Source organism: Chiloscyllium plagiosum, unplaced genomic scaffold, assembly GCF_037043375.1.
Source record: "Chiloscyllium plagiosum isolate Xiang-an unplaced genomic scaffold, Cpla_swu_hap1 HiC_scaffold_20, whole genome shotgun sequence".
Lineage (NCBI taxonomy): Eukaryota > Metazoa > Chordata > Chondrichthyes > Orectolobiformes > Hemiscylliidae > Chiloscyllium > Chiloscyllium plagiosum.
The window spans coordinates 20,130,750-20,154,480 of NW_028270158.1; the positions used below are offsets into that span (position 1 = coordinate 20,130,750).

Below are 23,731 nucleotides of genomic sequence, written 5' to 3' on the forward strand. Positions count from 1 at the left end.
TCCAAGACTTTGAATAATTTTCTCAGTGGTAAACTGTTCTATTCTAGTTTTGAAAGTTGGTTCTGTTTGGAGGCAGCTGCAGGTTTACATGCATAACAGGCTACAGACCCTGACAATGCTCTGGCAATAGTACTGAAGACTTGCTGCTCCCTTAGGCAAGCTGTTCCAGTACAATTACAACACTGGCATCCACCTGATAATTTGATAATTTGGAAAATTGTCCAAGTATGTCCTGTACATAAAAAGCAGGACAAATCCAACCCAAACAATTACTACCCATCAAGTCACGGTGGCTCAGTGGTTAGCACTGCTGCCTCACAGCACCAGGGTCCCAGGTTCGATTCCAGCCTCGGGTGACTGTGTGGAGTTTGCACATTTTTCCCCAGTCTGCGTGGGTTTCCTCCAGGTGCTCCAGTTTTCTCCCACAGTCCAAAGATGTGCAGGTCAGGTGAATTGGCAATGCTAAATTGCCCATAGTGTTAGGTGCATCAGTCACAGGGAAATGGGCCTAGATGGGTTACTCTTCGGAGGGTTGGTGTGGACTTGTTGGGCCAAGGGGCCTGTTTCCACACTGTAGGGAATCTAATCTAATCAAAAAAAGGTCTACTCTCGATCATCAGTAAAGTGATGGAGGTGTCATCAACAGTGCTATCAAGCAGCACCCACTGAGCAGTAATCTGCCTAGTGATGCCCACTTTGAGATCCACCAGGACCACTCAGCTCCTAACCTCATTACAGTGTTGATTTAAACATGGACAAAAGAGCTGAATTCAAGAGGTGAAGTGAGAGTGATAATCCTTGACATCAAGGCATCATTTGACTGAGTGTGGCATCCAGGATCCCTGGCAAAACTGGAATCTATGGGAATTTGGAGACAAACTGTCCAGTGGTTAGAGTCATACCCGGCATATAGGAAGATGGTCGTGGTTGTTGGAGGACAATCATCTCAGCTACAGGATATCTCTGGAGGAGTTCCTTAGGGTTGTGTCCTAGGCCGCTTCATCAATGACCTTCCCTCCATCATAAGGTCAGAAGTGGGATATTTGCCAATGATTGCACAGTGTTCAGTACCATTCACGATTCCTCAGATACTGAAGCAGTCCATATCCAAATGCAATAAGATCTGGACGTATCCAGACTTGTGCCAACAAATGGCAAGTAACATTTGTGCGACACAAATGCCAAGCTATGACCATCACCAATAAGAAGAGACAATCAAACCATGACTGCTTGACATTCAATGGTGTTGCCATCACTGAATCCCTACTATCAACATCCTGAGCTTATCATTGACCAGAAACTCAATTGAACTCATCACATAAACACTGTTGCTACAAGATACTGTGGCAAATAATCACCTCCTGACTCCTCAAAGTCTGTCCACCATCTACAAGGCCCAAGTCAGAACTGTAATGAAATGTTTCCCACTTATCTGGATGAACGCAGCCCCAACAACACTCAAGTTTGACACCATCCAGGACAAAGCAGCTTGCTTGATTGGTACTACACCCACAAGCATCCTCTCCCTCCACCACCAATGCTCAGTAGCAGCAGTGTGTACTAAATGAGATGCACTGCTGAAATTCACCAACAATCCTCAGATAGCACCTTCCAAACCCACAACCACTTCCATGTAGAAGGTCAAGAGCAGAACATAAATGGGAACACCACCACCCTCAAGCTCCATTCCAAGCCACTCACCATACTGACTTGGAAATATATCGCCATTCCTACACTGTCCAGAAAATAAAATCCTGGAATTCCTTCCCTAATGGCATGATGGGTTACTCCACAACAGGTGGACCGCAGCATTTCAAGAAGGCAGCTCAGCACCACTTTCTCAAAGGCAACTAGGGACAGGCAATAAATGCTGGCCAGCCCGTGATGCCACATCTCACAATGAATCAATAAAAGAAACTGTGTGTAAACCACCGATGTGGAAAGTATAATCCTCCTCCATTTTCCAACCCGCTCTCTTCCAACTCAGCTGGCAAAAATAATGAGTGTTGAGTTCAACAGGGCAACGTCAGTAATCCATTTTGACATAACACACATTCCTTCATTTCCATGAAAGTTCTGGCCTTTCAGGGGAGGGAGTATCTCCATGAAACTCACCAAAATTGACACTTAGGGCTGAAATTAAACAGATTTGAGCTTTCGAACCAAACTGCTTAAGCTCTGGATGCCCTGACATCCCTATTTCCAATATCACCAAAAAATGTTGTCTGTCATTATCAAATTGCTCTCTGTGGGATCTTGCCATGTGCTCATCCATGTCTGAGCTGTTAACACTTATGCAAGTGGTGGTCAAGATCCAGGACAGTTATTGGCCACTGAAGGTGTCTTGGATCACAAAGTGTATCCAAGTGGTTCTTTTCTGATTCAGTTAAATGTACTTAAGAGAAGATTCAACAACATGAATTTACTTAGATATGAACATTTATCAACTAATCATTAAAAAGAAGAAAGTAATAAGCCTAACACCCTTTTGCCCATCAGGGACCCTCGGTCAACAGTTGGTCTAGAGGATTAGGTTTGTTCCTGGTACAGTTCACAATCCCGGTCTGAATTGAAATCCAATGACTCAGAACAAACATCTTTGTCCTATATAGTGTAACAAACAGTAAGTCCGGAAAAACAATTGTGCCGTCTTCGGCATGTACAGGAATGTTCACAGGACTCATTCAAGTCATGCAGCTATTGAATATCAAGATCCAGGACAGTTATTGGCCACTGAAGGTGTCTTGGATCACAAAGTGTATCCAAGTGGTTCTTTTCTGATTCAGTTAAATGTACTTTTGGGCGGCACGGTAGCACAGTGGTTAGCACTGCTGCTTCACAGCGCCAGAGACGCGGGTTCAATTCCCGCCTCAGGCGACTCTCTGTGTGGAGTTTGCACATTCTCCCCGTGTCTGCGTGGGTTTCCTCCGGGTGCTCCGGTTTCCTCCTACAATCCAAAAATGTGCAGAGGTTAGGTGAATTGGCCATGCTAAATTGCCCGTAGTGTTAGGTGAAGGGGTAAATGTAGGAGAATGGGTCTGGGTGGGTTACGCTTCGGCGGGTCGGTGTGGACTTGTTGGGCCGAAGGGCCTGTTTCCACACTGTAAGTAATCTAATCATCATCAATTTTAGCCCATCCTGTACAGAAGGACTTCTTCCTGTCTGGCTAGTGAAAAAAGTTCAGAGATCAGGGTGATATGTCGCTAACATTGACTCCCTTCTAGAGACTGGTGAAATGCACAAGGTCAATCAATCACTCCCTTCTGCCCTCCTGTGGGCTCCAGGAGTAGGGCAGGTGGACCTGTTTGTAGTCTCAGTAGTGACTACTGAGCCAGGATCCCCACTGGAATCGCAGTGCTGCCAATCAATCAGACTGAAGGGTGCAAATATTACCTCCATCCAATCAATGTTCCATAGAGTGTTAAATGTCTGTACAGCTATCCTAAAAGTCCTGCCCGATACTTCTTCATTGGCTGAAAAGGTGTTTGGGGCATCTTGAGATCATGTAAGGTGTGGCATAGATATAAAAACTGTCTCTCCTTTCTGCTGCTGAGACATTCTAGCTTACCAGTTTTCTCATATTCACATTTAAACAAAAATTCTTCATACATTACCCCATTTGTACTTTGCTGGGTGGTAACTAGGAATTTAGTGTGACCCTGACTAGAGCCTAAAGATAGGTAATCAGTAGAACAATGATGAGTGGCCTTGTTTTCCACCAACAAATAATTACACTTCAAAAAATCAATTGAAAGAGATTAATCTCACTGTCTTTTGCTTAAATGTACACAGTTGAACAATTTTTGTTGCTTTACTTCATGCACATTATGTCCCAGAGGATCAGATATTCTGACTCTGCTCCTTGCCTGTCTTCCATGCATCTCCATATCAACCAGCACAATTTGATAAGAACTCCTCACTAACCATTCCTGAATTTATTTTGTTTCTATCTCAGATATTGCAGTCTCATTGCCCACTGGGATTCTATGAAAGGTAGCCACCAATATTTAACAATTAAAGATGTGATTCATACATGGGTCTCCACCATTAGTGATCTTCACCAGTGATGCCCCATGAATTGCCCTGCATGGATTTACATAAAAGGGCTGTAATTTACAAATATTACCTGCAAATTGTTGCTTGGTGTTTGCCTTCTAAAATATATCCACAATCTATTCAAAAATGAAACTACCTTATTTTATGTTGACATGGCAGTTAGTTTCAAGGTACCCACAGGACTGGTTTCAGACAAACTTTGGCACCAAGAAAGAGATGGAGATTTTAGGACTGGTGACCAAATGTTTGGCCAAATGTTTTTTAATTGTATCTCATAAGGAAAGTGAGGCGGGTGATTTAGGGGAAAAAGGTCCAGAGCTCAGGGCCCAAGCATTTAATGTTGTCACCACCAATGGAGGCCAAATGGAAATCATAGATGTCCAAGAAGCCAGGGTTGATTTATAAGGCTGGAGGAAGTTCTAGAGATAGAGGGTGATGAGACCATGGAAAAATTAAAAACAAAGATTTTAAAATCAAGAAATGCTGGACTGGGAACTATTGTAACTCAGTAAGTACAGGGGCATGGGAAGAAGAGGACCACCATTCCTCACCTTTTAATGTGTGCTGAAAAAATGTATTTCCAGTATTCATGTTACAAGTACTGATCTAGAATTTACACATTGAAGTTGCTGAAATGCTTTCATTGTACTGTGTTTGCTTTTGTAAAATGACTTTTTCTTTGTCTCTGTTCAGTTTGTCAGTAGGTCTGACAACAAGTACAAGAGAATGAACAGCAGTGAGCGTGTACGGATTGTCACTGGCTCCCCATCTGGACCAGCAAAAGCCTCTTTCGAAACTCTGAAATTTTCCGCTGAAAAACAGGATGGTAATAAAAGGACTTGTATTTATATAGCACCTCTCACCACCTCTGGATGACCCAAAGTGCTTTATGGCAAATATGTACTTCTGGAATTGCAATCACTGCTCAAGAAAAGTCACCATAGTTCCACTGGACCAAGAGGCTACTCTCTCATTCGAGAGGGGTGACTGTTGGTTTAACCAGAGAGTCACTATGACTCAGACAAGGGGAGAGGTTGATAAGGAGAGCCCTTCACAGTAACTTCAGCCAGTGCAGGAATTGTACCCATGCTGCTGGCATCACTATGGGTTGACAACCAGCCAACTGAGCTAACCAACCTCCAGTGGTGAGCACTGCTGCCTCACAGCACCCGGGTTTGATTCCAGCCTCAGGTGGCTGTCTGTGTGGAGTTTGCACATTCTCCCTGTGTCTGCGTGGGTTTCCTTCAGGTGCTTCAGTATCCTCCCACAATCCAAAGATATGCGGGCTAGGTGAATTGGCTATCCTAAATTGCCCATAGTGTTCAGATGCATTAGTCAAGGGTAAATATAGAGGAATAGGGTAGGGGAATGGCTCTGGATGGGTTACTCTTCGGGTGTGGGGGGGGGGTCAGTATGGACTTGTTGGGCCAAATGGCCTGTTTTCACACTGTAGGGATTCTATAATTATAGCCCCAGGATAGTTGTGGATGTGCAAGCTCCTGAAAGCAGTAATAATCTGAGGTTCAACCGTTGCCCAGGCCTTCTCACAGAAACGTGTAGATTCTTGCATTAAAAATTAAGGTCTTCCCTTTTCTTTTCTTGAAGATATGGATACAGAAAGTGACATCAAGAGAGGTTTCACGTTAATCCCATACAGCCTGGTCCATCCATACCACATCCAACAGAAACGCCCTGTGTTGTTCTCCCCAACGTCACTAGCCAAAATGCTTGTGCAAAAGTTGCTCAATTCTGGAGAAGCCATGGAGTTTGACATATGCAAATCAGGTAAGGTTGAATCATGTGACTTGGCCACAAATGTTTTGGGTTACAATATCAATACTTTTACCCAGAACTGGGTAAGGAAGGACTAACTGTTTCCACAAGCAAAATATTCTGTATGCAGAAGTGATAGATTTTAAGATAATTTGCAAACTGGAGGCGATATGCAGATAAAACATTTAAAACATATGTTCTGAAATACATTATGTAACAGGGTGGTGGAAGCAAATTCTGAACTGTTAGTAGGAAGTTAGACACATACTTGAAAAGGAATGGACAGTCAATGGGGTTTGGAATTAGTTAGATCTTGAAAAGTAATGACACATGTCACATGGACTGAATTACTTCATTCTGTATTGTATTTGTTAAATCTAACCTATGATGATTGGGATAACAGGACACATACTCCACCAGCTTTAAGTTTACGACATAAAATGTTTGGCACAATCCCAGCATAAATCATTTTACATCACTTGATGTTTCGAAAAGCTTCTGCTTTGCAGTAGTGATAGAAGTGGAAGAGCTTAAGATATGTAGGCGCAGTCACGCTGCTTGCAACTAAAATTTCAGTTGTTGAATGAATTGCAATTTGTAAAAGGAATGTTTTCATTAGCAGGTGGATGAAACTGAAGAAACTGTAATTTATGCTAAATGTCATATTGGCAAGTTACAGTTAGTGTGATGGGACAGAAAGAGGCCAATCGATTAGGTGCAATGACTATATCGTTAGACTGACCCACGCGAAGGCTTTGTTTTATTGTAAAGATTCAGACTTTAAGTATGAGTGAGTAACCAGTGCAATCCCTGCTGTGGGCTTTCAATATATTATTAATGAGGATATTTTTCATCAGGATGACAAGAGTCTATTTTGACAATGATGATATATATTTCTTTCTGATTGGCCCCTTAAGGCAGTCAGTATTCCTCCTCCTGTTCATTTGAAATACTACTTGATGTTTGGTTTGTGGTAATAGTGGTTATATTCTCTTGAGTTCTACCTTGAGGCAGTTATTCTGAGCAGCAGAATCTCCACTCTCCTAGTTCACTGCCTTCAGGCTTTTTTTGCCTGCCTAAAGACTGAAATCTTTCTGTTCAGTCTGTTCACTGCCTGCAGGCTTTACTCTTGAAGGCATTGGTCTCTCAGTTCTGCTGTCAGATATGTTGGTTTGTGTATACTGGAATGGTGCAACATGCAGGATTTTTTTAAACAAACAATTTTATTCTTGTATTTTCTTTAATAGCTCCTTAGTAGTGATGCCATCACTATTTTACCTTGTGAATTGAGGACAAAACATCCTGGACTCATGCACTTATTTGTCTGGCCTGGCTTTGATCATCTTGCAGAGGCTTGGCTTGCACATGGTGTCATTGATCTTGCAAGGCTCTCCTTCACATCTGCCTTCACTAATGATTCACTCTTATACCCAAGTAAACTGTTGGGATTGCATATAGAAAGATGTTCAGATTCTATCAAATTCAGATTTGAATTATGATTTTTTTACTCTTTTTACTGCCAGTCTACCTGAAATCAACCACCTTTATACAAAAGCAATTTACTGTAGATGGTGGAAATCTGACATTCAAAAAGAAAGCAGTCTGGCAGCATTCCGTGAATAGAGTGACAGAATTAACATTTTTGGTTTATGTCGGTTCACCTGATCTGGGAAAAGTTTGAGATTTAACAGTTTATAAGCAAGTGCAAAACAAGAAAAATGAGTAGTGATGCAGACATAAGCACAAAGGAATGAGTTGCTAGAGTCCAGAGTTGATGAATTGGCTAAGTGGATGATACAATGGATAGTACAAGTGGATAGCCAAATGGATAGTACAATTCAGTCAAAAATGCAGGCAATGGGACAAAAAAAGCATCCAAAGAAGGTGTAAATGACAACAACAAATGACTTGAAAAAAAATCGGTTTTACAGTAGTTATGATCTGTTCAATTCAATGTTTAATCCGGAAGGTTGTGATTTACCTAATCGATACGATGAAGTGTTGTTTCTCAGGTTTATGTTAAGTTTTATTGGAACAATGTAGAAGGCCAAAGTTAGAGAGGCCATATGGCTGTCCTTATTCTGTTACGCTTTTCAATGGAGATCTGTGGAATCTCTGTAGAAATTCAGTGAAAGACCATTTAAGTCTCATCACAGATAATTTGAATTGAATAGTAAAAGTGTGGACTTGTGTAATAGCAGTTGACATGAGGTGCTGATTTTGTTTTAATAACTGGTTTGTTGCAGTTTGTGTTACAGTGGAAGAGTGGTTTATTCATTTTCTTTAAAACAAGACACCGACATTGTTGATATCTGATGGAATCTGCGAATTTGTTGATGTATTGTCTAAGATTTTGAAATTAAAAAATTATTGTTTTCTGTTTTACATGGTTGCACAGAAGCTATTGCCTGAATTTATGGCAGATGCTAGCTCAGGCTTAGCCTCTGTATCTTGCCTACATACCATATGCTTAACATTCTAAGGTTTTGTTATTTCAAAATTTGTCCCTGAAAATAAATGTGATCTACTACCATATTCTAAATATAAAACCAATTTCTATCCATTTTAATGTGATTAGGTTCAGGTCAGCTAACAAAGAAAGTGACAGATTGAGTTCACATAAGCTTGACAGGTTTGAAAGAACAACAAAGGCCACCCTAGTGCGAGTGGCTGTTACTTTGGAAGTGTATTAGATTTGTGCATTTGAGATAGGAGATACAGCACTGCAAAAGTAAACTAGATAAACAGTTAAAATTTACCATCATAAATCGTACACTTACTATTTAACAGGCTAGGGCTCTTTTCTGAAGAGAAGGCAGAGGGTGGCGTGACATTAAGAGTTTGGTGTAGTAGATGTAGAGATGATGTTGCCATTGATAAGTGAAATAACTCCACAGAGGCAGGTATCCTGTCACCAAGTCACCCTTTAATTTACATAAGCATAGTAGTTGATATTGGTTCAGCTTTCTCAGAGCCAGTGCTCAGAGTGAACAGAGTCTCTGATGCTCTTGTAAAAAATAATATATAAACAATACACTGGCTGTGGTCAGCCATTTTGGAGTCAGGCCTCTGAAAGTGACTAGATTCGAAATCCCCTGTTCATTCATTTTTTTCTTCCTGCCACTACTACTACATAACAGTGCTTATTTCATACCCAATCCAGGTGTGCATAATTAAATAAGTGCAGGCACTCAGTGAAGACACCTGAGGCAAATAATTTTACTCAATATTTCCACCACCAGGAAAAACACCCATGTGGTCCGGTAACTAGTAATAAGCAAAGCCAGATAATAGCAATGCTAATGTGAAAAAAGTGATGGGGGAAAGAATTAAAGGAAGAAAAAGCACTCCGTGCCCCCACTATGCCCACCTTTCCCTAAAGGCACTGAAAACATTGGTGGACATCATATGCTCTCTCTCCAAGGACGACTCCCTGTTTATAGCTGTCTGCCAGGGCTCCCTGATTAGGATAGTTAACCTGGTCCAATCAGGGAACTCATTCTTACCTCAATACCATCACAGTAGAGCCCGGGTGTCCTTGGAGAAGGAGCACGCGGTGTCGACCAACACCCTGGAGTTGTTCAGGGAGAGGTGGGCGCCGCAGGGAGTGGAGTGCATTATTTCTCCCTCCAACTCTATTTTGATTTTGTCCCTACCCTCCCCTTCACTGTTTTGATCAGACAGCACTGCCCTTTGATGTGAAGGGCAGTGTTTGTCACTGGCCACCCGGGTGTTTTCCTATCTTCCTGGTGGTGGAAATTGAATAAAGATTCGTGCACTTTGTGTCTTCCACTGTGTCTCACACCTGCACACACACACCATGGGTGCTGGGGAAAAAAAATAATAAGCACTACCGCAGTTAGGTGGTAGTGTGGGGGTTAAAGGAAAAAAAAAATAAACAGAAGATCTAGCCGGAGGGTGGAAAAAAAAAGAAAAAAAAACCATCACAGTTCCAACTCTATTTTGATTTAGTCCCTACCCTCCCCTTCACTGTTTTTGATCACACAGCACTGCCCTTTGATGTGAAGGGCAGTGTTTGTCACTGGCCATTCGGGTGTTTTCCTATCTTCCTGGTGGTGGAATTTGAATAAAGATTCGTGCACTTTGTGTCTTTCACTGTGTCTCACACCTGCACACACACACCATGGGTGCTGGGGAAAAAAATAAGCACTACCGCACTTTGGTGGTAGTGTGGGGGGGGCTAAAAAGAAAAAAAAATACCATCACAGTGGGAAGAGACCAAAATTAAGGGTCACCATCAGGTAATCACTAGTTATTTGAATTTGGGTGAAACTAGAACTCAATCACAAATAATAGCTTGAGGAAAAAGGCAAAGCTTACCGAAGAAAGGCTTGGACTAGTGGTTCCCAGATTGCCAGTTGTGACACTGTGGAATTATGAGACAAGAAATTGGTGTCTTAAACTTTGAAGCAGCAATGGCTTTGCAGCAAGAACTCTGGTTGGATAATGCAAAGTTCATTTAAATGAGTGAGATCTTCTATCGGGGCACGTCCTAATTAAATACACTTTGAACCCCGATTGCTGCAACCAACAGAGCCTGCAAATAGTCGATGTTTTAATTGTTTTCTTGTGTCTGGCTCACTGCTATATCCTGTTGGACAACTATTCCCTGAATCCCCTCCCCACTTTTCATACTTAGATTGTACCAAGTGTGGTGAAACCTTAAAGTGGGGTCACAAAAAGGTTTGAAAAACATCAGTATAGAAGATTATGCTGCAAAGATATATAATTTTGTGCTGACAGTGGGAAGAGGTTTGTGCAGATGATAAACACAAGCTTAGACCAGTCGGGCCAACTTTGAGTGAATATATCCAATTGGTTATAATCTTACAATTTACAAGGGGCTTTGCCAGTTGTTTACTTGACAAATGCACGTTGGCTGAGAAACAAATGCTGAAAATAGTCCACAGGTCAGGCAGCATCTGAGAAACAGAGTTAACGTTTTTTGTTGTGATGTTAGAATTCCTCAGCTGATATAAGTAAGATTACATTGCAGAGTGTTATTGGCATGAATGCTGATGGGTAGAAATAAAAATCAGCCTGGGTTTATGTGCTTGTCACTATCAGTAATTCTATTAGGAAGAATATGCATCTGCAGCTAGCAAATGAGATTATGATAATTCAGTATGTTGGAAGGGCATGGTGGTGCCCAGGCTCAACATACGGGGAAGGTAAAGGAGTGTAGCAAAAGGTTTTGAAGTTGTCATTTTTTTTCTTGGTGTCTGAGGTGGCTGCAATGTCACATGCAAGATCTAGGAGAAAGTGAGCACTGCAGATGCTGGAGATCAGAGTCAAAAAGTGTGGCATTGGAAAAGCACAGCAGGTCAGGCAGCATCCGAGGAGCAGAACACACAAGATCTGCAGACTGTACCAAATGGAGGATGGGGTGGCAGATAACTACTTGATGTTCAAGTGTATGGGTTGTTTGCAGTTGTGGGGGTCTCTCTAATGGCTCTGCCTTTGCCTCTACATGGTCCTGATGAAATGTCTCTATGCATTTAGTGCCTTCCTGAATGGGCTTTCTCCAATTTGGTTGAAGCCAGGCACTGCCATTAGTTGGTGTTTGATCTCTTCGAGAACATCCCTAAAACATTTCCTCTGTCCTCTTGGGAGTTTGCTGCCATGACAAATAACCAAATAGAACAGTTACTTCAGGAGTCTGGTAAATCTTACTCCAATGTAAGCACTTGACTTCACGGCACGTAGGGGAGAAAATTGGAGAGGGAGGGAGTTTGCAAAGAACACTGAAATCATTGTCCAAACAATGGGTTGGATTATTTCATTAACTTCAATATTTGCCCTTTAGATATTTTAAACAAAGAAGAATATTTGCAGAAACAGAAGTCAGAACCAATTATCTTCTCCAGAGAAAAGCATTTAAACACCTTTGAATGTGTCATGCCTGCTAACATCAAAGCTGTAACTGCCAAGGTAAATGAAGCTTACCCATTTACTTTTTTTTGCTATATTTGTTAAATACTGTGGGTAATAAAAAGTACTTGTTATATTGTTTTTTTGCTGCCAAGATACAAAATTGAAGCAACAGCAGCTTGTTTGTACAGTGGTTTTAAAATAATAAACATATCCCAAGGGTCTCCACAGGAGCATTGTCAAACAAAATTTGTCACCGAGCCACAGGTTACGCAGGGTTGAATGTGGCAGGACCATGTCTGGAGGTAACAGAAGCGCAGATGAGGATTTGAGCAGCAGATGAACTGAGACAGCAATGAAAACAGGCAGTGTTATGGAGGTGAAAATAGATTACTCTTAGTGGAATGGATGTGTAATTGAAAGCTTATCGTGGAGCCAGATATGACAGAAGTTGACCGCCATCTGGTTCAGCCTCAGATAGTTGCCAAGGAGAGCAATGAAATTTATGATGGGGGTGGGGGTGAAGTATGTGATGAGGACTGAAGACAATAATTTCGTCAAATTATTAAGTCTGGACAGCAGAATTAGTCATTGACAATACAGCAAATAAGAAACTGTCTGTCTGTCCAGCTGTAAAAATCAAACAAGCAAAGAGCTTTTACATTTAAAAGTATCTAAACTTCTGAGGGGTTTTCTTAAGAATAGGGCAGGGAATAATTGTTTTCAGCAGCAGTTATATTAATTATGAAAGAATACAGGTTAAAATTAATTATAAAAATTAAGATTATAGGCTTTATATCAGCATTTGCCTGAGTTGTTAAGATCTGGAATGATAGGGTGAGAGTGTAGCAGACATCAGCAACTTTCAAGGGATGAATACTTGGAAAGAAGAAATTTGCAGCATTTGCAAGAGTGCATTGGAGTGAGATGAAATGAATAGGGTGTTTTAAAGAGAAAGTGGTACAGAATTGATTAGTTTATGATTTTATGACTTAGCAAAGCTACCAATAGCTACCTCACCCTTTGCCCAACTTTAGATGAAGAACAACTCATACTCCAATAAAAACAACATTAAGGTGTTAAACAAAGGTGGACAGGCTTAGGATTGGGAGAAAATTTTCAGCATGGGACCGAAGTGATGATAGGAACAGACCTTAGTCTGGAATAGAATAGAGTTACAAGTTTGGAAGAGCTAAATTTCAGAGGCTGGTGGATGTAGACTCAGTGTGAATGAATTTTCACTTGTATTTTCATTTGTGATAACAGTAAAAAGTTGTTTGTAACTATGATAAGTTATTGGCAGCAATTGTTAAAATTCTTGTGGAGACAGATATCTCTACTTCAAGGTTATGAAGATCCAAGCAATGAGTTTAAAAGAAACAAATGTCAAGATTTCATGGTTTAAGAATTTTGCTGTAAAGAGCAAAATAATTAATAACATTACTTAATAGGTCACTTAGATAATCTGCAGAAAAGGAATTTTCCCATTACTTAATTAATGCTAGCAGAAGTGCGTTAAGCCATATTTATATACGAGACCATGCACTCAGGAAATGATGCCTTCTAGATTTAGTTACAAACTTGTCTTGGCTTTTGAATATGCTCCTTTCCATTTGCCAAGCCAGGCAAGCTTTCAAGTTATTCTTTGAAATTCCTTTCACTCAATTGTCTGAGCAACATTGTGCCTTACTCAAGTCTTTTCAATCTTATGATTCCATGGTCCTTAAATCTCTGCAAGTTCCATCACTTCAAATATCAACTCTATTCTCACCAGCATTCTGCTTAGACCTGGAAGGGGAGAGAAACCAATCAAAGGCCAAGTCTGAGAGCCTCAATACTGAACGATCAGCTTCATATCTTGTGTGGAGTTGAAGACTGGCACTTGGTTTCATATGGATTTTGGCTTGAGTTTCTCTTCCTATGACCACTAGATCTCATGGGCTTGTCTCCATGCAGATGATTTCACCATCCCCACTCCAGGACATTTTTTTAACTTTCAGTTGAAGGTAAGAAACAGTTTAAAGCAGAAACATTCTAAAACATCTTGCATTTGTAAACACCAGACTTCATAGTCTTTAAATTCAGGAGCTTATTACCTTTCAACTCACCACCTCTTTCTCTTCCTTTGAGATAATTCTTAAAGGAACTCCCTGTTTTGGTCACCCTTGTGACTTTGCCTCCTTTGTGAGGCACCAATTTTGTTCCTTCTGTCTATAAAGTAATATTGAATAAACAACCCAAAAGAAGAGGCCCTTTAAAATGTAAGTTGTTGTTGTGAGATATTGTGAAATATAGAGTTGCTACAGTTGTTAGGATAATTGAAATTAGGGGGATTCAATATTTTAAAATCACACAGCAGCAATCATAGCCTTATTTACATTAAATAGTATAGCATGTTTGTCTGAAATTATTTTTGCATAATTTTGATACATTTTGTGAACTAGTGAGATGCACGCCATAAGATTAAACTTTATTTTGTTGGTCATACTTTCATATCAGTCAGAAGATTATAGCCTCTATTCTAAGACCAAGTACATGATCACATCTTATGAAGGACAGCTGCATTTTTGGTGCTGTAATGAGATATTGAATAAAAGTCCCATTTTTGCCTGACTTTTTCGAATGAAGATGATGTAGCATCATCTTGGAGGTAGAGCAAGTTCTCCTGGTTTCTTTAAGGAAAAAAAAAACACTCCCCTCTGCACCAATGAATGAATGAATAAATAAATATATAAATCATGCATAGTTAATGGTGGGATCTTATAATGCACACAAACCTGCCATATCTATCTAAATGACAAGCATCACTCTTGTCAAATTGATGTGCGTACAGCATTGAGGCATATAATATGCTTTATTAAATGCTAGTTACCTTGGATTCAAGATGGAGTTAAAGTAGAATCTCATAGCAATGCAACAAAATTGTTCATGGTTTTAAATTAATATGAATGGCTTTACTGATTCTCTGCTTCCATTGATGTACAGTTACATTTCCTTCTGACATTGTAGTAGAATTTTGCATTCCTTTTACACCAGTAGAGCTAAGAGTGTAGTCATTTAGCAGAACTGTGGATCAGCAGAATATGTGGTGAAAAGATTTATTTTCCTGTCCACCCTCCTCCTCATCTGCCCATCAAGTTAGAGTGAAAAGTGACTCTGATTCCCCTGTAATGCCAGCTATCGCTCAATGTGAAGATGTTTCATGTGTCAGTTTGTGTCTAGGGGCTTGTTGGAAATGAGCCAGTGCAAACTCACCCTAATCTTTAATCAATGACTGTTTATTTCAACCAATTCTGATCACAATGATGAAAGGAGGGATGCAAGTCAAGTCGTCCCAAGTGTTTTAACTCGTTAATCAAACATCAAGTTCAATAAATTAGCATCCATTATCTGTACTAAGGCTTAATTTCCCTAAGCATCAACTTGACATTTATCAAAATGGCTGCCTGGACCATGATCCACAATCAACAAGTTTGGGTGAGGGGTGGGGGTGGGGGAAGCTATGTAATTAAAACTTTCCCTTTTTATTCTGGAATTGAATTTATGAAACAGTTTCTCAGTAACATTTTGAATCTCCTGAAAATTAAATCTCTTTATATACCTGGTCACGATTTTTTATGAAAATAGACAAAAATAAAATAAGTTTACTTGCAAGGGAAAGGAAATTGCCTGGGATGCACAGACTTAAAATAAGATTAGCAACAAATTGCTAAGTACTATCAATGATGGATAATGACTTTGGAGGGCCTTAACGCCAATCAATTAGGTCTGTGTAGATCATTAACACTGACCAGATTATTTGGGCTAAATGCCTCTGTGGGTGTGATTTTACATAAATCCCTGATGCAAATCTATTCTGTGTTCAGTTCTTCTTGCCTCAATTTTCCAAGCTGCCTCCTAACTTGTCCTCTCCTTATTGGAACATATAATCTGTGCTGTTTCACCTCAAAATGTGGGAGATCGCTAAATCAGCTACCTGTTTTACATCTTGCCCAAGCACAGCAAAGAGTAAAATAGTTATCAAAATCCAAAGATAATTTTCAGAAGAATATAAAACTGTAGTGGTTGAAGAAACTCTTGAACAAATCTTTTTTGAGACTATTTTTTTCTTTTGATTTCTCTTTTTCGCCACCATCACTGAACCAATCGCTTTACTTTGTTTTCTTACTCACTCATTTCACTTGGCTCTTTTACATAGAAGAATACAGCGCAGTACAGGCCCTTTGGCCCTCGATGTTGCGCTGATCCAAGCCCACCTAACCTATACTAACCCACTATCCTCCATATACCTATCCAATGCCCGCTTAAATGCCCATAAAGAGGGAGAGTCCACCACTGCTACTGGCAGGGCATTCCATGAACTCACGACTCACTGAGTGAAGAACCTACCCTTAACTTCAGTCCTATATCTACCCCCCCTTAATTTAAAGCTATGCCCCCTTGTAATACCCGACTCCATACGCGGGAAAAGGTTCACGCTGTCAACCCTATCTAACCCCCTAATCATCTTGTACACCTCAATCAAGTCACCCCTAAACCTTCTTTTCTCTAATGAAAACAGCCCCAAGTGTCTCAGTCTTTCCTCATACGATCTTCCTTCCATACCAGGCAACATCCTGGTAAACCTCATCTGCACCCGTTCCAGTGCCTCCACATCCTTCCTATAGTATGGCGACCAAAACTGCACACAATATTCCAGATGCGGCCGCACCAGAGTCTTATACAACTGCATCATGACCTCAGGACTCCGGAACTCAATTCCTCTCCCAATAAAAGCCAGTACGCCATATGCCTTCCTCACCGCACTATTTACCTGGGTGGCAACTTTCAGAGATCTGTGTACATGGACACCAAGATCCCTCTGCGCATCTACTCTACCAAGTATCCGACCATTAGCCCAGTACCCCATCTTTTTGTTATTCTTCCCAAAGTGAATCACCTCACACTTAGCTACATTGAATTCCATTTGCCACCTTTCTGCCCAGCTCTGCAGCTTCTCTATATCCTGCTGTAACCTGCCACATCCTTCCTCACTGTCAACAACTCCTCCGACTTTCGTATCATCCGCAAACTTGCTCACCCAACCTTCTAACCCCTCTTCCAGGTCATTTATAAAAATGACAAACAGCAATGGTCCCAAAACAGATCCTTGCGGAACACCGCTAGTGACGGCACTCCATGAAGAAACTTTGCCATCAACTACTACCCTCTGTCTTCTTCCATCCAGCCAATTCCTAATCCAAACCTCCAACTCACCCTCAATGCCATATCTCCGTATTTTCTGCAGTAGCCTACCATGGGGAACCTTATCAAACGCCTTACTAAAATCCATATATACCACATCTACCGCTTTCCCCTCATCAACCTCCTTCGTCACCTTTTCAAAGAATTCAATAAGGTTTGTGAGGCACGACCTGCCCTTCACAAAACCATGCTGACTATCCTTGATCACATTATTCCTATCCAGATGTGCATAAATCCTATCCCTTACAATTCTCTCTAAGACTTTGCCCACAACAGAAGTGAGACTCACCGGCCTATAGTTACTAGGGTTATCCCTACTCCCCTTTTTGAACAAGGGAACCACATTTGCTATCCTCCAGTCTTCTGGCACTACTCCTGTAGACAAAGAGGACATAAAAATCAAGGCCAATGGCTCTGCAATCTCCTCCCTTGCTTCCCAGAGAATCCTAGGATAAATGCCATCAGGCCCAGGGGACTTATCTATTTTCACCTTTTCCAGGATTTCCAACACCTCTTCGCTACATACCTCAAAGCCATCCATTCTACTTATTTGTGACTCAGTATTCACATCGACGACAATGCCCTGTTCCTGAGTAAATACTGAAGAAAAGTATTCATTCAGTGTCTCCCCAATCTCTTCCGCCTCCACACGCAACTTCCCACTACTATCCTTGACTGGACCTATTCCTACCCTAGTCATTCTTTTATTCCTAACATACCTATAGAAAGCCTTAGGGTTTTCCCTAATCCTACCGACTAAGGACCTTTCATGTCCCCTCCTTGCTGCTCTTAGCTCTCTCTTCAGGTCCTTCCTGGCTACCCTATAACTCTCAATCGCCCCAATTGAACCTTCACATCTCATCTTGAGATAGGCCGCCCTCTTCCATTTAACAAGGGATTCCAATTCCTTATTAAACCACGGCTCCCTCGCACGACCCTTTCCTCCCTGCCTGACAGGTACATAATTATCAAGGACACTCAATAGTTGCTCCTTGAACAAGCTCCACATATCATTTACACTCTTGCCTTGGAGTCTACTTTTCCAAGCCACACATCCTAAGTCATGCCTCACCGCATCATAATTTCCCTGACCCCAGCTATAACTCTTGCCCTGTAGTACACACTTATCCCTCTCCATCACGAGAGTAAAAATCACCGAATTATGGTCACTATCCCCAAAGTGCTCACCTACCTCTAATTCTAACACCTGGCCTGGTTCGTTACCCAGAACCAAATCCAGTATGGCCTCACCTCTTGTTGGCCTGTCTACATATTGTGTCAGGAAACTCTCCTGCACACATTGAACAAACACTGACCCATCTAACGAACTTGAACTATAGCTTTCCCAATCATTATCAGGAAAGTTAAAGTCCCCCATAACAACCACCCTATTACTGTCACTCATCTCCTGATCAGTCATTCTTAATTTGATTTTTTTTCTCTCAGCTTTATCTCTGTCAATGCACATTAAGCATTGCATTTTCTTTTGTCTTTCAATTTAAGTATACTTTACAAAGTTATATTTACAGATGATAAACATCCCTGATCATGGACCCAGATACCTCATTCAAATTTTCTTATCTGATTAGCTTCAGTTCTGCCAAAGGAGGTCTTATTTTGTTTCATTTTCCACTGTCCCTCTGGGTTTATATTTAGAATGAAATCAGTTTTTAATCAGTATTTATCCTCAATGACTAAAACTCTTAAACAGAAAGCCACAGCACAGAAGAAAAGCATTCATTTCCCTGACAATATTTAAAAATTGACATAAGCCAGCTTGCTCAAGTTAGCAACAAAGGCATTTTTTAAAATAAAAAGTAACTGACACATACATCTATACACAAAAGCCATCACCCAAAACACGCTCTCTGCTGACTGGTGAGGTCACAACTAAATGGCTTGTCTCCAACATAGTCTCTGTTCCAGAGTAATTCACAATATTTGAGACACTTGGAGATATATTTGCATTCATGCACTCTTTATAAAATAAAACCGGTCAAGACTAAATTGACACCATGTTCATTACATAGCTATATTTAGTAGTTCCTGAACAACTGCAGCCTTCAGCTAGGGACTTCACGTCACTTCTCAATCACCTCAACAGTGAAATTCTCAGTTAATTGAGAACCAGGAAAACTTGAAGGTTTAAATCTGCCTCCCACCTTCCCCTTCCCCCCCCCCCCCCCGCCCAACCACTCCCTCCACCCCCTCGCAGTCTTCAACTCCCAGACTATTTTCCTCATTCCACAACCCACTCCTCCCTATTTTACAACTCCCCTGTTCCCTCTGCAACTCTTCTCTTGCCTTTAAAGCTCACTCACAGCCTTCCTTTCCACTCCATGACCTCTGACCTTAGGGAGCCTGCTGCCTCTCGCCCAGCAGCCCTAACCTTCTAGACGGCCAACTTGCTTGCTGCTGCAACTCCCCTTTTCCGTGCTGCTCTAGTAACAGGCTATTTTTCTCCAGCGTTTATTGCTGGTAGGTTCATTACTGATTGCATTTTCCCAGGCAAATTAGGGACTTCGGACTTCCAGGGGTGGAAGCAGTCCAGCAGATAGCACTACTGCTTCGCAATGCCAGGGACCCACATTGGATTCCATCCTCAGGCAACTGTCTGTGTGGAGTTTGTACATTCTCCCATGTCTGTATGGGTTTCCTCCAGGTGTTCTGGTTTCTTCCCACAGTCCAAAGATGTTCAGGTTAGGTGGTTTGGCAGTGCTAAATTGTATCCAAGGATTTGCAGGCTAAATGGATTAGCCATGGGAAGTGCAGGATTACAAGGAGAGGGGAGAGGAGTGGGTGGGATTCTCTTCAGAGGTTCATTGTGGACTCAGTGAGCCAAATGGTCTGCTTCCATACCTGTAGGGATTCCATGAATTTGCCCTCTAGTCCCAGAGATTTGAAGCATTGTTCCCTTCATCTCACGAATCCTCTTATCTTGCACCAATGCTACTTATGTTTGTCAAATAGCCTGCCAGCCTCTCCATCCTGACTGGTACTTAAACAATGACCACATGAAAGTTTGCAACAACAAAAAAACAAAAACTAGTATCTCAGCGTTTGCCACCACCTTTAGGAGTGCTAACAAGAAAGTTGAGACAACAGACTGAAAATGAGCGTGAAATACTAATTTGAATTGTGTTTTCGACCTCCTTATGCGCTTTTTCAAGAGTTTAATCTTTAGCTAATAAATTATTGGGTATATAGAGCATGACTGCCAATTTGAAAGTTTTGGCTGACATAATTCTCATCACAACCTCCTCTCTGCAGTTTAGGTTATGTTCTGAGAGACTCAGTTGTCATTGCAGAGTGATGAGAACTGGCTGGTTTGATCTTCATTCAAATTGTCTTTCCCTTTTCCTTCCATACAGAATAAACATTGTTTACTAGAAGCTGGTCTGAGCTGCACAAGAGATTTAATTAAGAAAGACATCTATCCAATTATAATCGTCATTAGAGTCTGTGAGAAGAACATCAAACGATTCAGGTATTGTCTGATCCTTTCCACATTGGTGCCTTTAACTAATTAAAGCTGCCACCTCCAATCAATGTCATGAATTAAATTTGCCTTCTTATGCAGGGAGGGACTAAAGAGATTTCTCAATTTATTTTAACAAGAATTTCTGCATCAGGTTAAATGTCTCAATTCCTACTGGAAATGGTCAATTAAATGTGTGAATTGTTGAAAATTAAAATTGATACACGAAGAGAAGAATTGGAGAGCAGAACATATCATTCAAACTATTCCCGAATCAATACCTTCTAAGCACAACTCCATTGCTGCCCAGCAAATACAGGATCATTTAAATTTCAATTAGGAAATTCTTGAATTGGAATTGGATCCAATGGGGAAGTTTTTCCACATGACATGGAAGTTTGGCATGGCAAGTGATGTGCCTCCTTCGTGTGATCAGCATGAAGCGTGGAAACTTTAACTTGGAGTCCTTACTTGAAAATGTCGGATGAATTGCTTCCCAAAAGGTATAACTCAACATACAACCTGCTGGCAATTTCTACCACTGTTACCAAGGCCTATTTAAAAGTGAGAACACACTTCTCAAAACTGAGTTTTCTCCTGCTTGCATCATTCATTGCAAAACTCCAGAATATAGTACTGTCATGGAAGGTGAGTAAATGCATTACCCACCACCTCTTACCAGCTCCCCTGCCACATCCAGGTGACACTTGGAGGTGGTCAAGGTGGAGGAAGTGAAGAAAAAAAAGTTTCCAAATGAGGTGGGGGGGGGGGGGGGGAAACTGGTAAGAGGGTCTGCAAGATTCAGTGCCACCAATCAGGGCTTCAAAGCAGAAAGCAGTTTGCTCATGTTTGTAAAGCAACTGTGATAAGATGACTCCTCACTACAACTCAAATGCTATAAGATCCATTTGGTAGATTTACTTCACCAATTCTCTTTCTAGGCAGGGGACTACAGGGTCTGCTAGATTTAGTGTAGTAGACCAAATTACTTGGTAGTCTAAAGAGAAGAGCTTGTTTTAAACAAGATGTAACCATTAAACAATCATTTGATCGGACAAAACTTGAGTAATGCTGAAAAAGATGCATTTTTTAAGCTTTTAGACCAATTCACATGAACTACCAAAGTAAATGGGAAGCCAAGATTCATAATGTGAGAGAGGAAATAGCACATGCTCTTAGATTATGGAGAATTCACCAGTTAATTATGACTGACTGTTAACTGTTAAACCGTTCAAAATTTAAACCAAGCAGGTTGACTTATAGGTTTGTTCCTCAAGTTAATGCCTTAGCCAGAGCATGATTGTCACTATTTTGTTAATTTGAAATAGAAGCAATATGCCAGACAGCAAGATGTTCTGCCTACCTTATAAATAAATAATGTGGTGTGTGAAATTTCAGTGCCAGTGAGATGCTAATATGTAATGAGTATGTTTCAAAGATTGCCAAGCATATCAAATCCCTTCATCTGTTCACAACAAGCAAGGTTAATGCTTTCAAATGCACAAATGTCCAACATTGGTTGTGCCTTTGCGATTAGAAAACATTTGCTAAATAATCCTGAATGTGCAAATATTTAAACGGTCAGTTAACTTAGGATTGTCAGTTGCACTCTGTTCTACACTTGCATGAACTGGAAACTACATATACATACATATATACACACACACACACACACACACACAAGAACGTGTACACATACTGCACCTGTTTCAACTTAAAAAAAAATGATGAAAACCACTCACCAGTTAATCTCCTAGGGCAAAGCCTTATCAACCTGGGTAGTTAAAATCTAAACAAAACTTGACAGTTAACTGTGGGCGGCATGGTGGCACAGTGGTTAGCACTGCTGCCTCACAGCGCCAGAGACCCGGGTTCAATTCCTGACTCAGGCGACTGACTGTGTGGAGTTTGCACATTCTCCCCGTGTCTGCGTGGGTTTCCTCCGGGTGCTCTGGTTTCCTCCCACAGTCCAAAGATGTGTAGGTCAGGTGAATTGGCCATGCTAAATTGCCCGTAGTGTTAGGTAAAGGGCTAAGTGTAGGGAAATGGGTGGGTTGCGCTTCGGCGGGTCGGTGTGGACTTGTTGGGCTGAAGGGCCTGTTTCCACACTGTAAGTAATCTAACCTAATCTAATCTAATCAGTCATCATTAACTGGTGTATCATCTAAGGTATTCCCTCTCCCAAACAATGTTTGCTTGCCAATCAATCAACATTCCTTTCTCATGCAGTAGAGATACTTTCCTTTTACTTTGGTATTTTTTGTGAACTGCCTTGATATGTACAACACAGAGCTATGACAAAAATTTTTTTTTCCTGCAACACCAAAGTCAATTAATTATTGCATTTCAGCAAATAAGCATAAGATTCTGAGGGAGAATCCCCCATACTCCAAGGTTCAAATAAGGTTCTCCTGTCCAAGAGATATCAGTTTGATGTTTATGTACTCTGCAGCATTAATCCTTTCAATCCCTGGACCTCTACACCACAGAAATAAAGGTAAGTGACAAGTGTACATTCACTGAAGGCTAATACAAATGAAGCCATGCTGTAATGCCCCAAGCTCACTCCTCCCCCAACTTCCCCTTTTGATTGTTGAGATCAATGGGGCAGGTGATCAGCCTCTGTGCTTGCAGTTGAAAAGCATTGTTACCGAATAAATCCACAGTTGAAAAGCATTGTTACCTGATAAATTCAGATGTCTGTTTCCAACTCTGTGGTTGATGCCACTGAAAGGATTCAGTGGCAGAGATATTGAAGAAATGTCTTGAATCAAAGTGAGTGGCATGGCCAAGCTGCAGGTACATTTTTTCTTGTGATTCATTAAGCCCAATGAAAAGTACAAGTCAAATGTCAAAACCAACTAATTATTTTAAAGTTAAACTGGACATAAGGCAGCCATAAGATTAGATTAGATTACTTACAGTGGGGAAACAGGCCACTGATATTAATGAGATGACAAACAATTGTACAGCATTGAGTGGGTTCAGGAGGGATATTCCTAATTAAGGCTCTGTCGACACAAAATCATGTCAACAATTGGTTTGCACAATGTTAAACACCAGCACTCTAGGTTTTGTGATCAATATCTCTTCATTATGCACTTATCTGCAGAAAGTATGTTTCCTATAAGTGGAGCAGACTGCTTTTTTTTAATGTAAGCCTTAATGAACTTTGTTCAACATTCTTCCATGGTGATGTGAGAGTTTAGGAATCTGGTATTGAAGGAAACTACATCCACAACCCATGCTTAACAGGGCCATAATGCATCACTTATTTACTTACGTCCT

General features: G+C 40.9%; 1 protein-coding gene across 3 annotated transcripts in view; it reads left to right on the forward strand.

The window, feature by feature from the left end:
* card11 (caspase recruitment domain family, member 11) overlaps positions 1-23,731 on the forward strand; it is a 278,081-nt gene that overhangs the window by 211,067 nt on the left and 43,283 nt on the right. For all 3 annotated transcript variants that reach the window (XM_087997712.1, XM_043711897.2, XM_043711898.2), the window contains 4 exons: positions 4,750-4,882; positions 5,662-5,841; positions 11,657-11,781; positions 20,337-20,452. In XM_087997712.1, the coding sequence (XP_087853838.1) occupies positions 4,750-4,882; positions 5,662-5,841; positions 11,657-11,781; positions 20,337-20,452 (554 nt within the window). The remainder of the gene's footprint in view (positions 1-4,749; positions 4,883-5,661; positions 5,842-11,656; positions 11,782-20,336; positions 20,453-23,731) is intronic.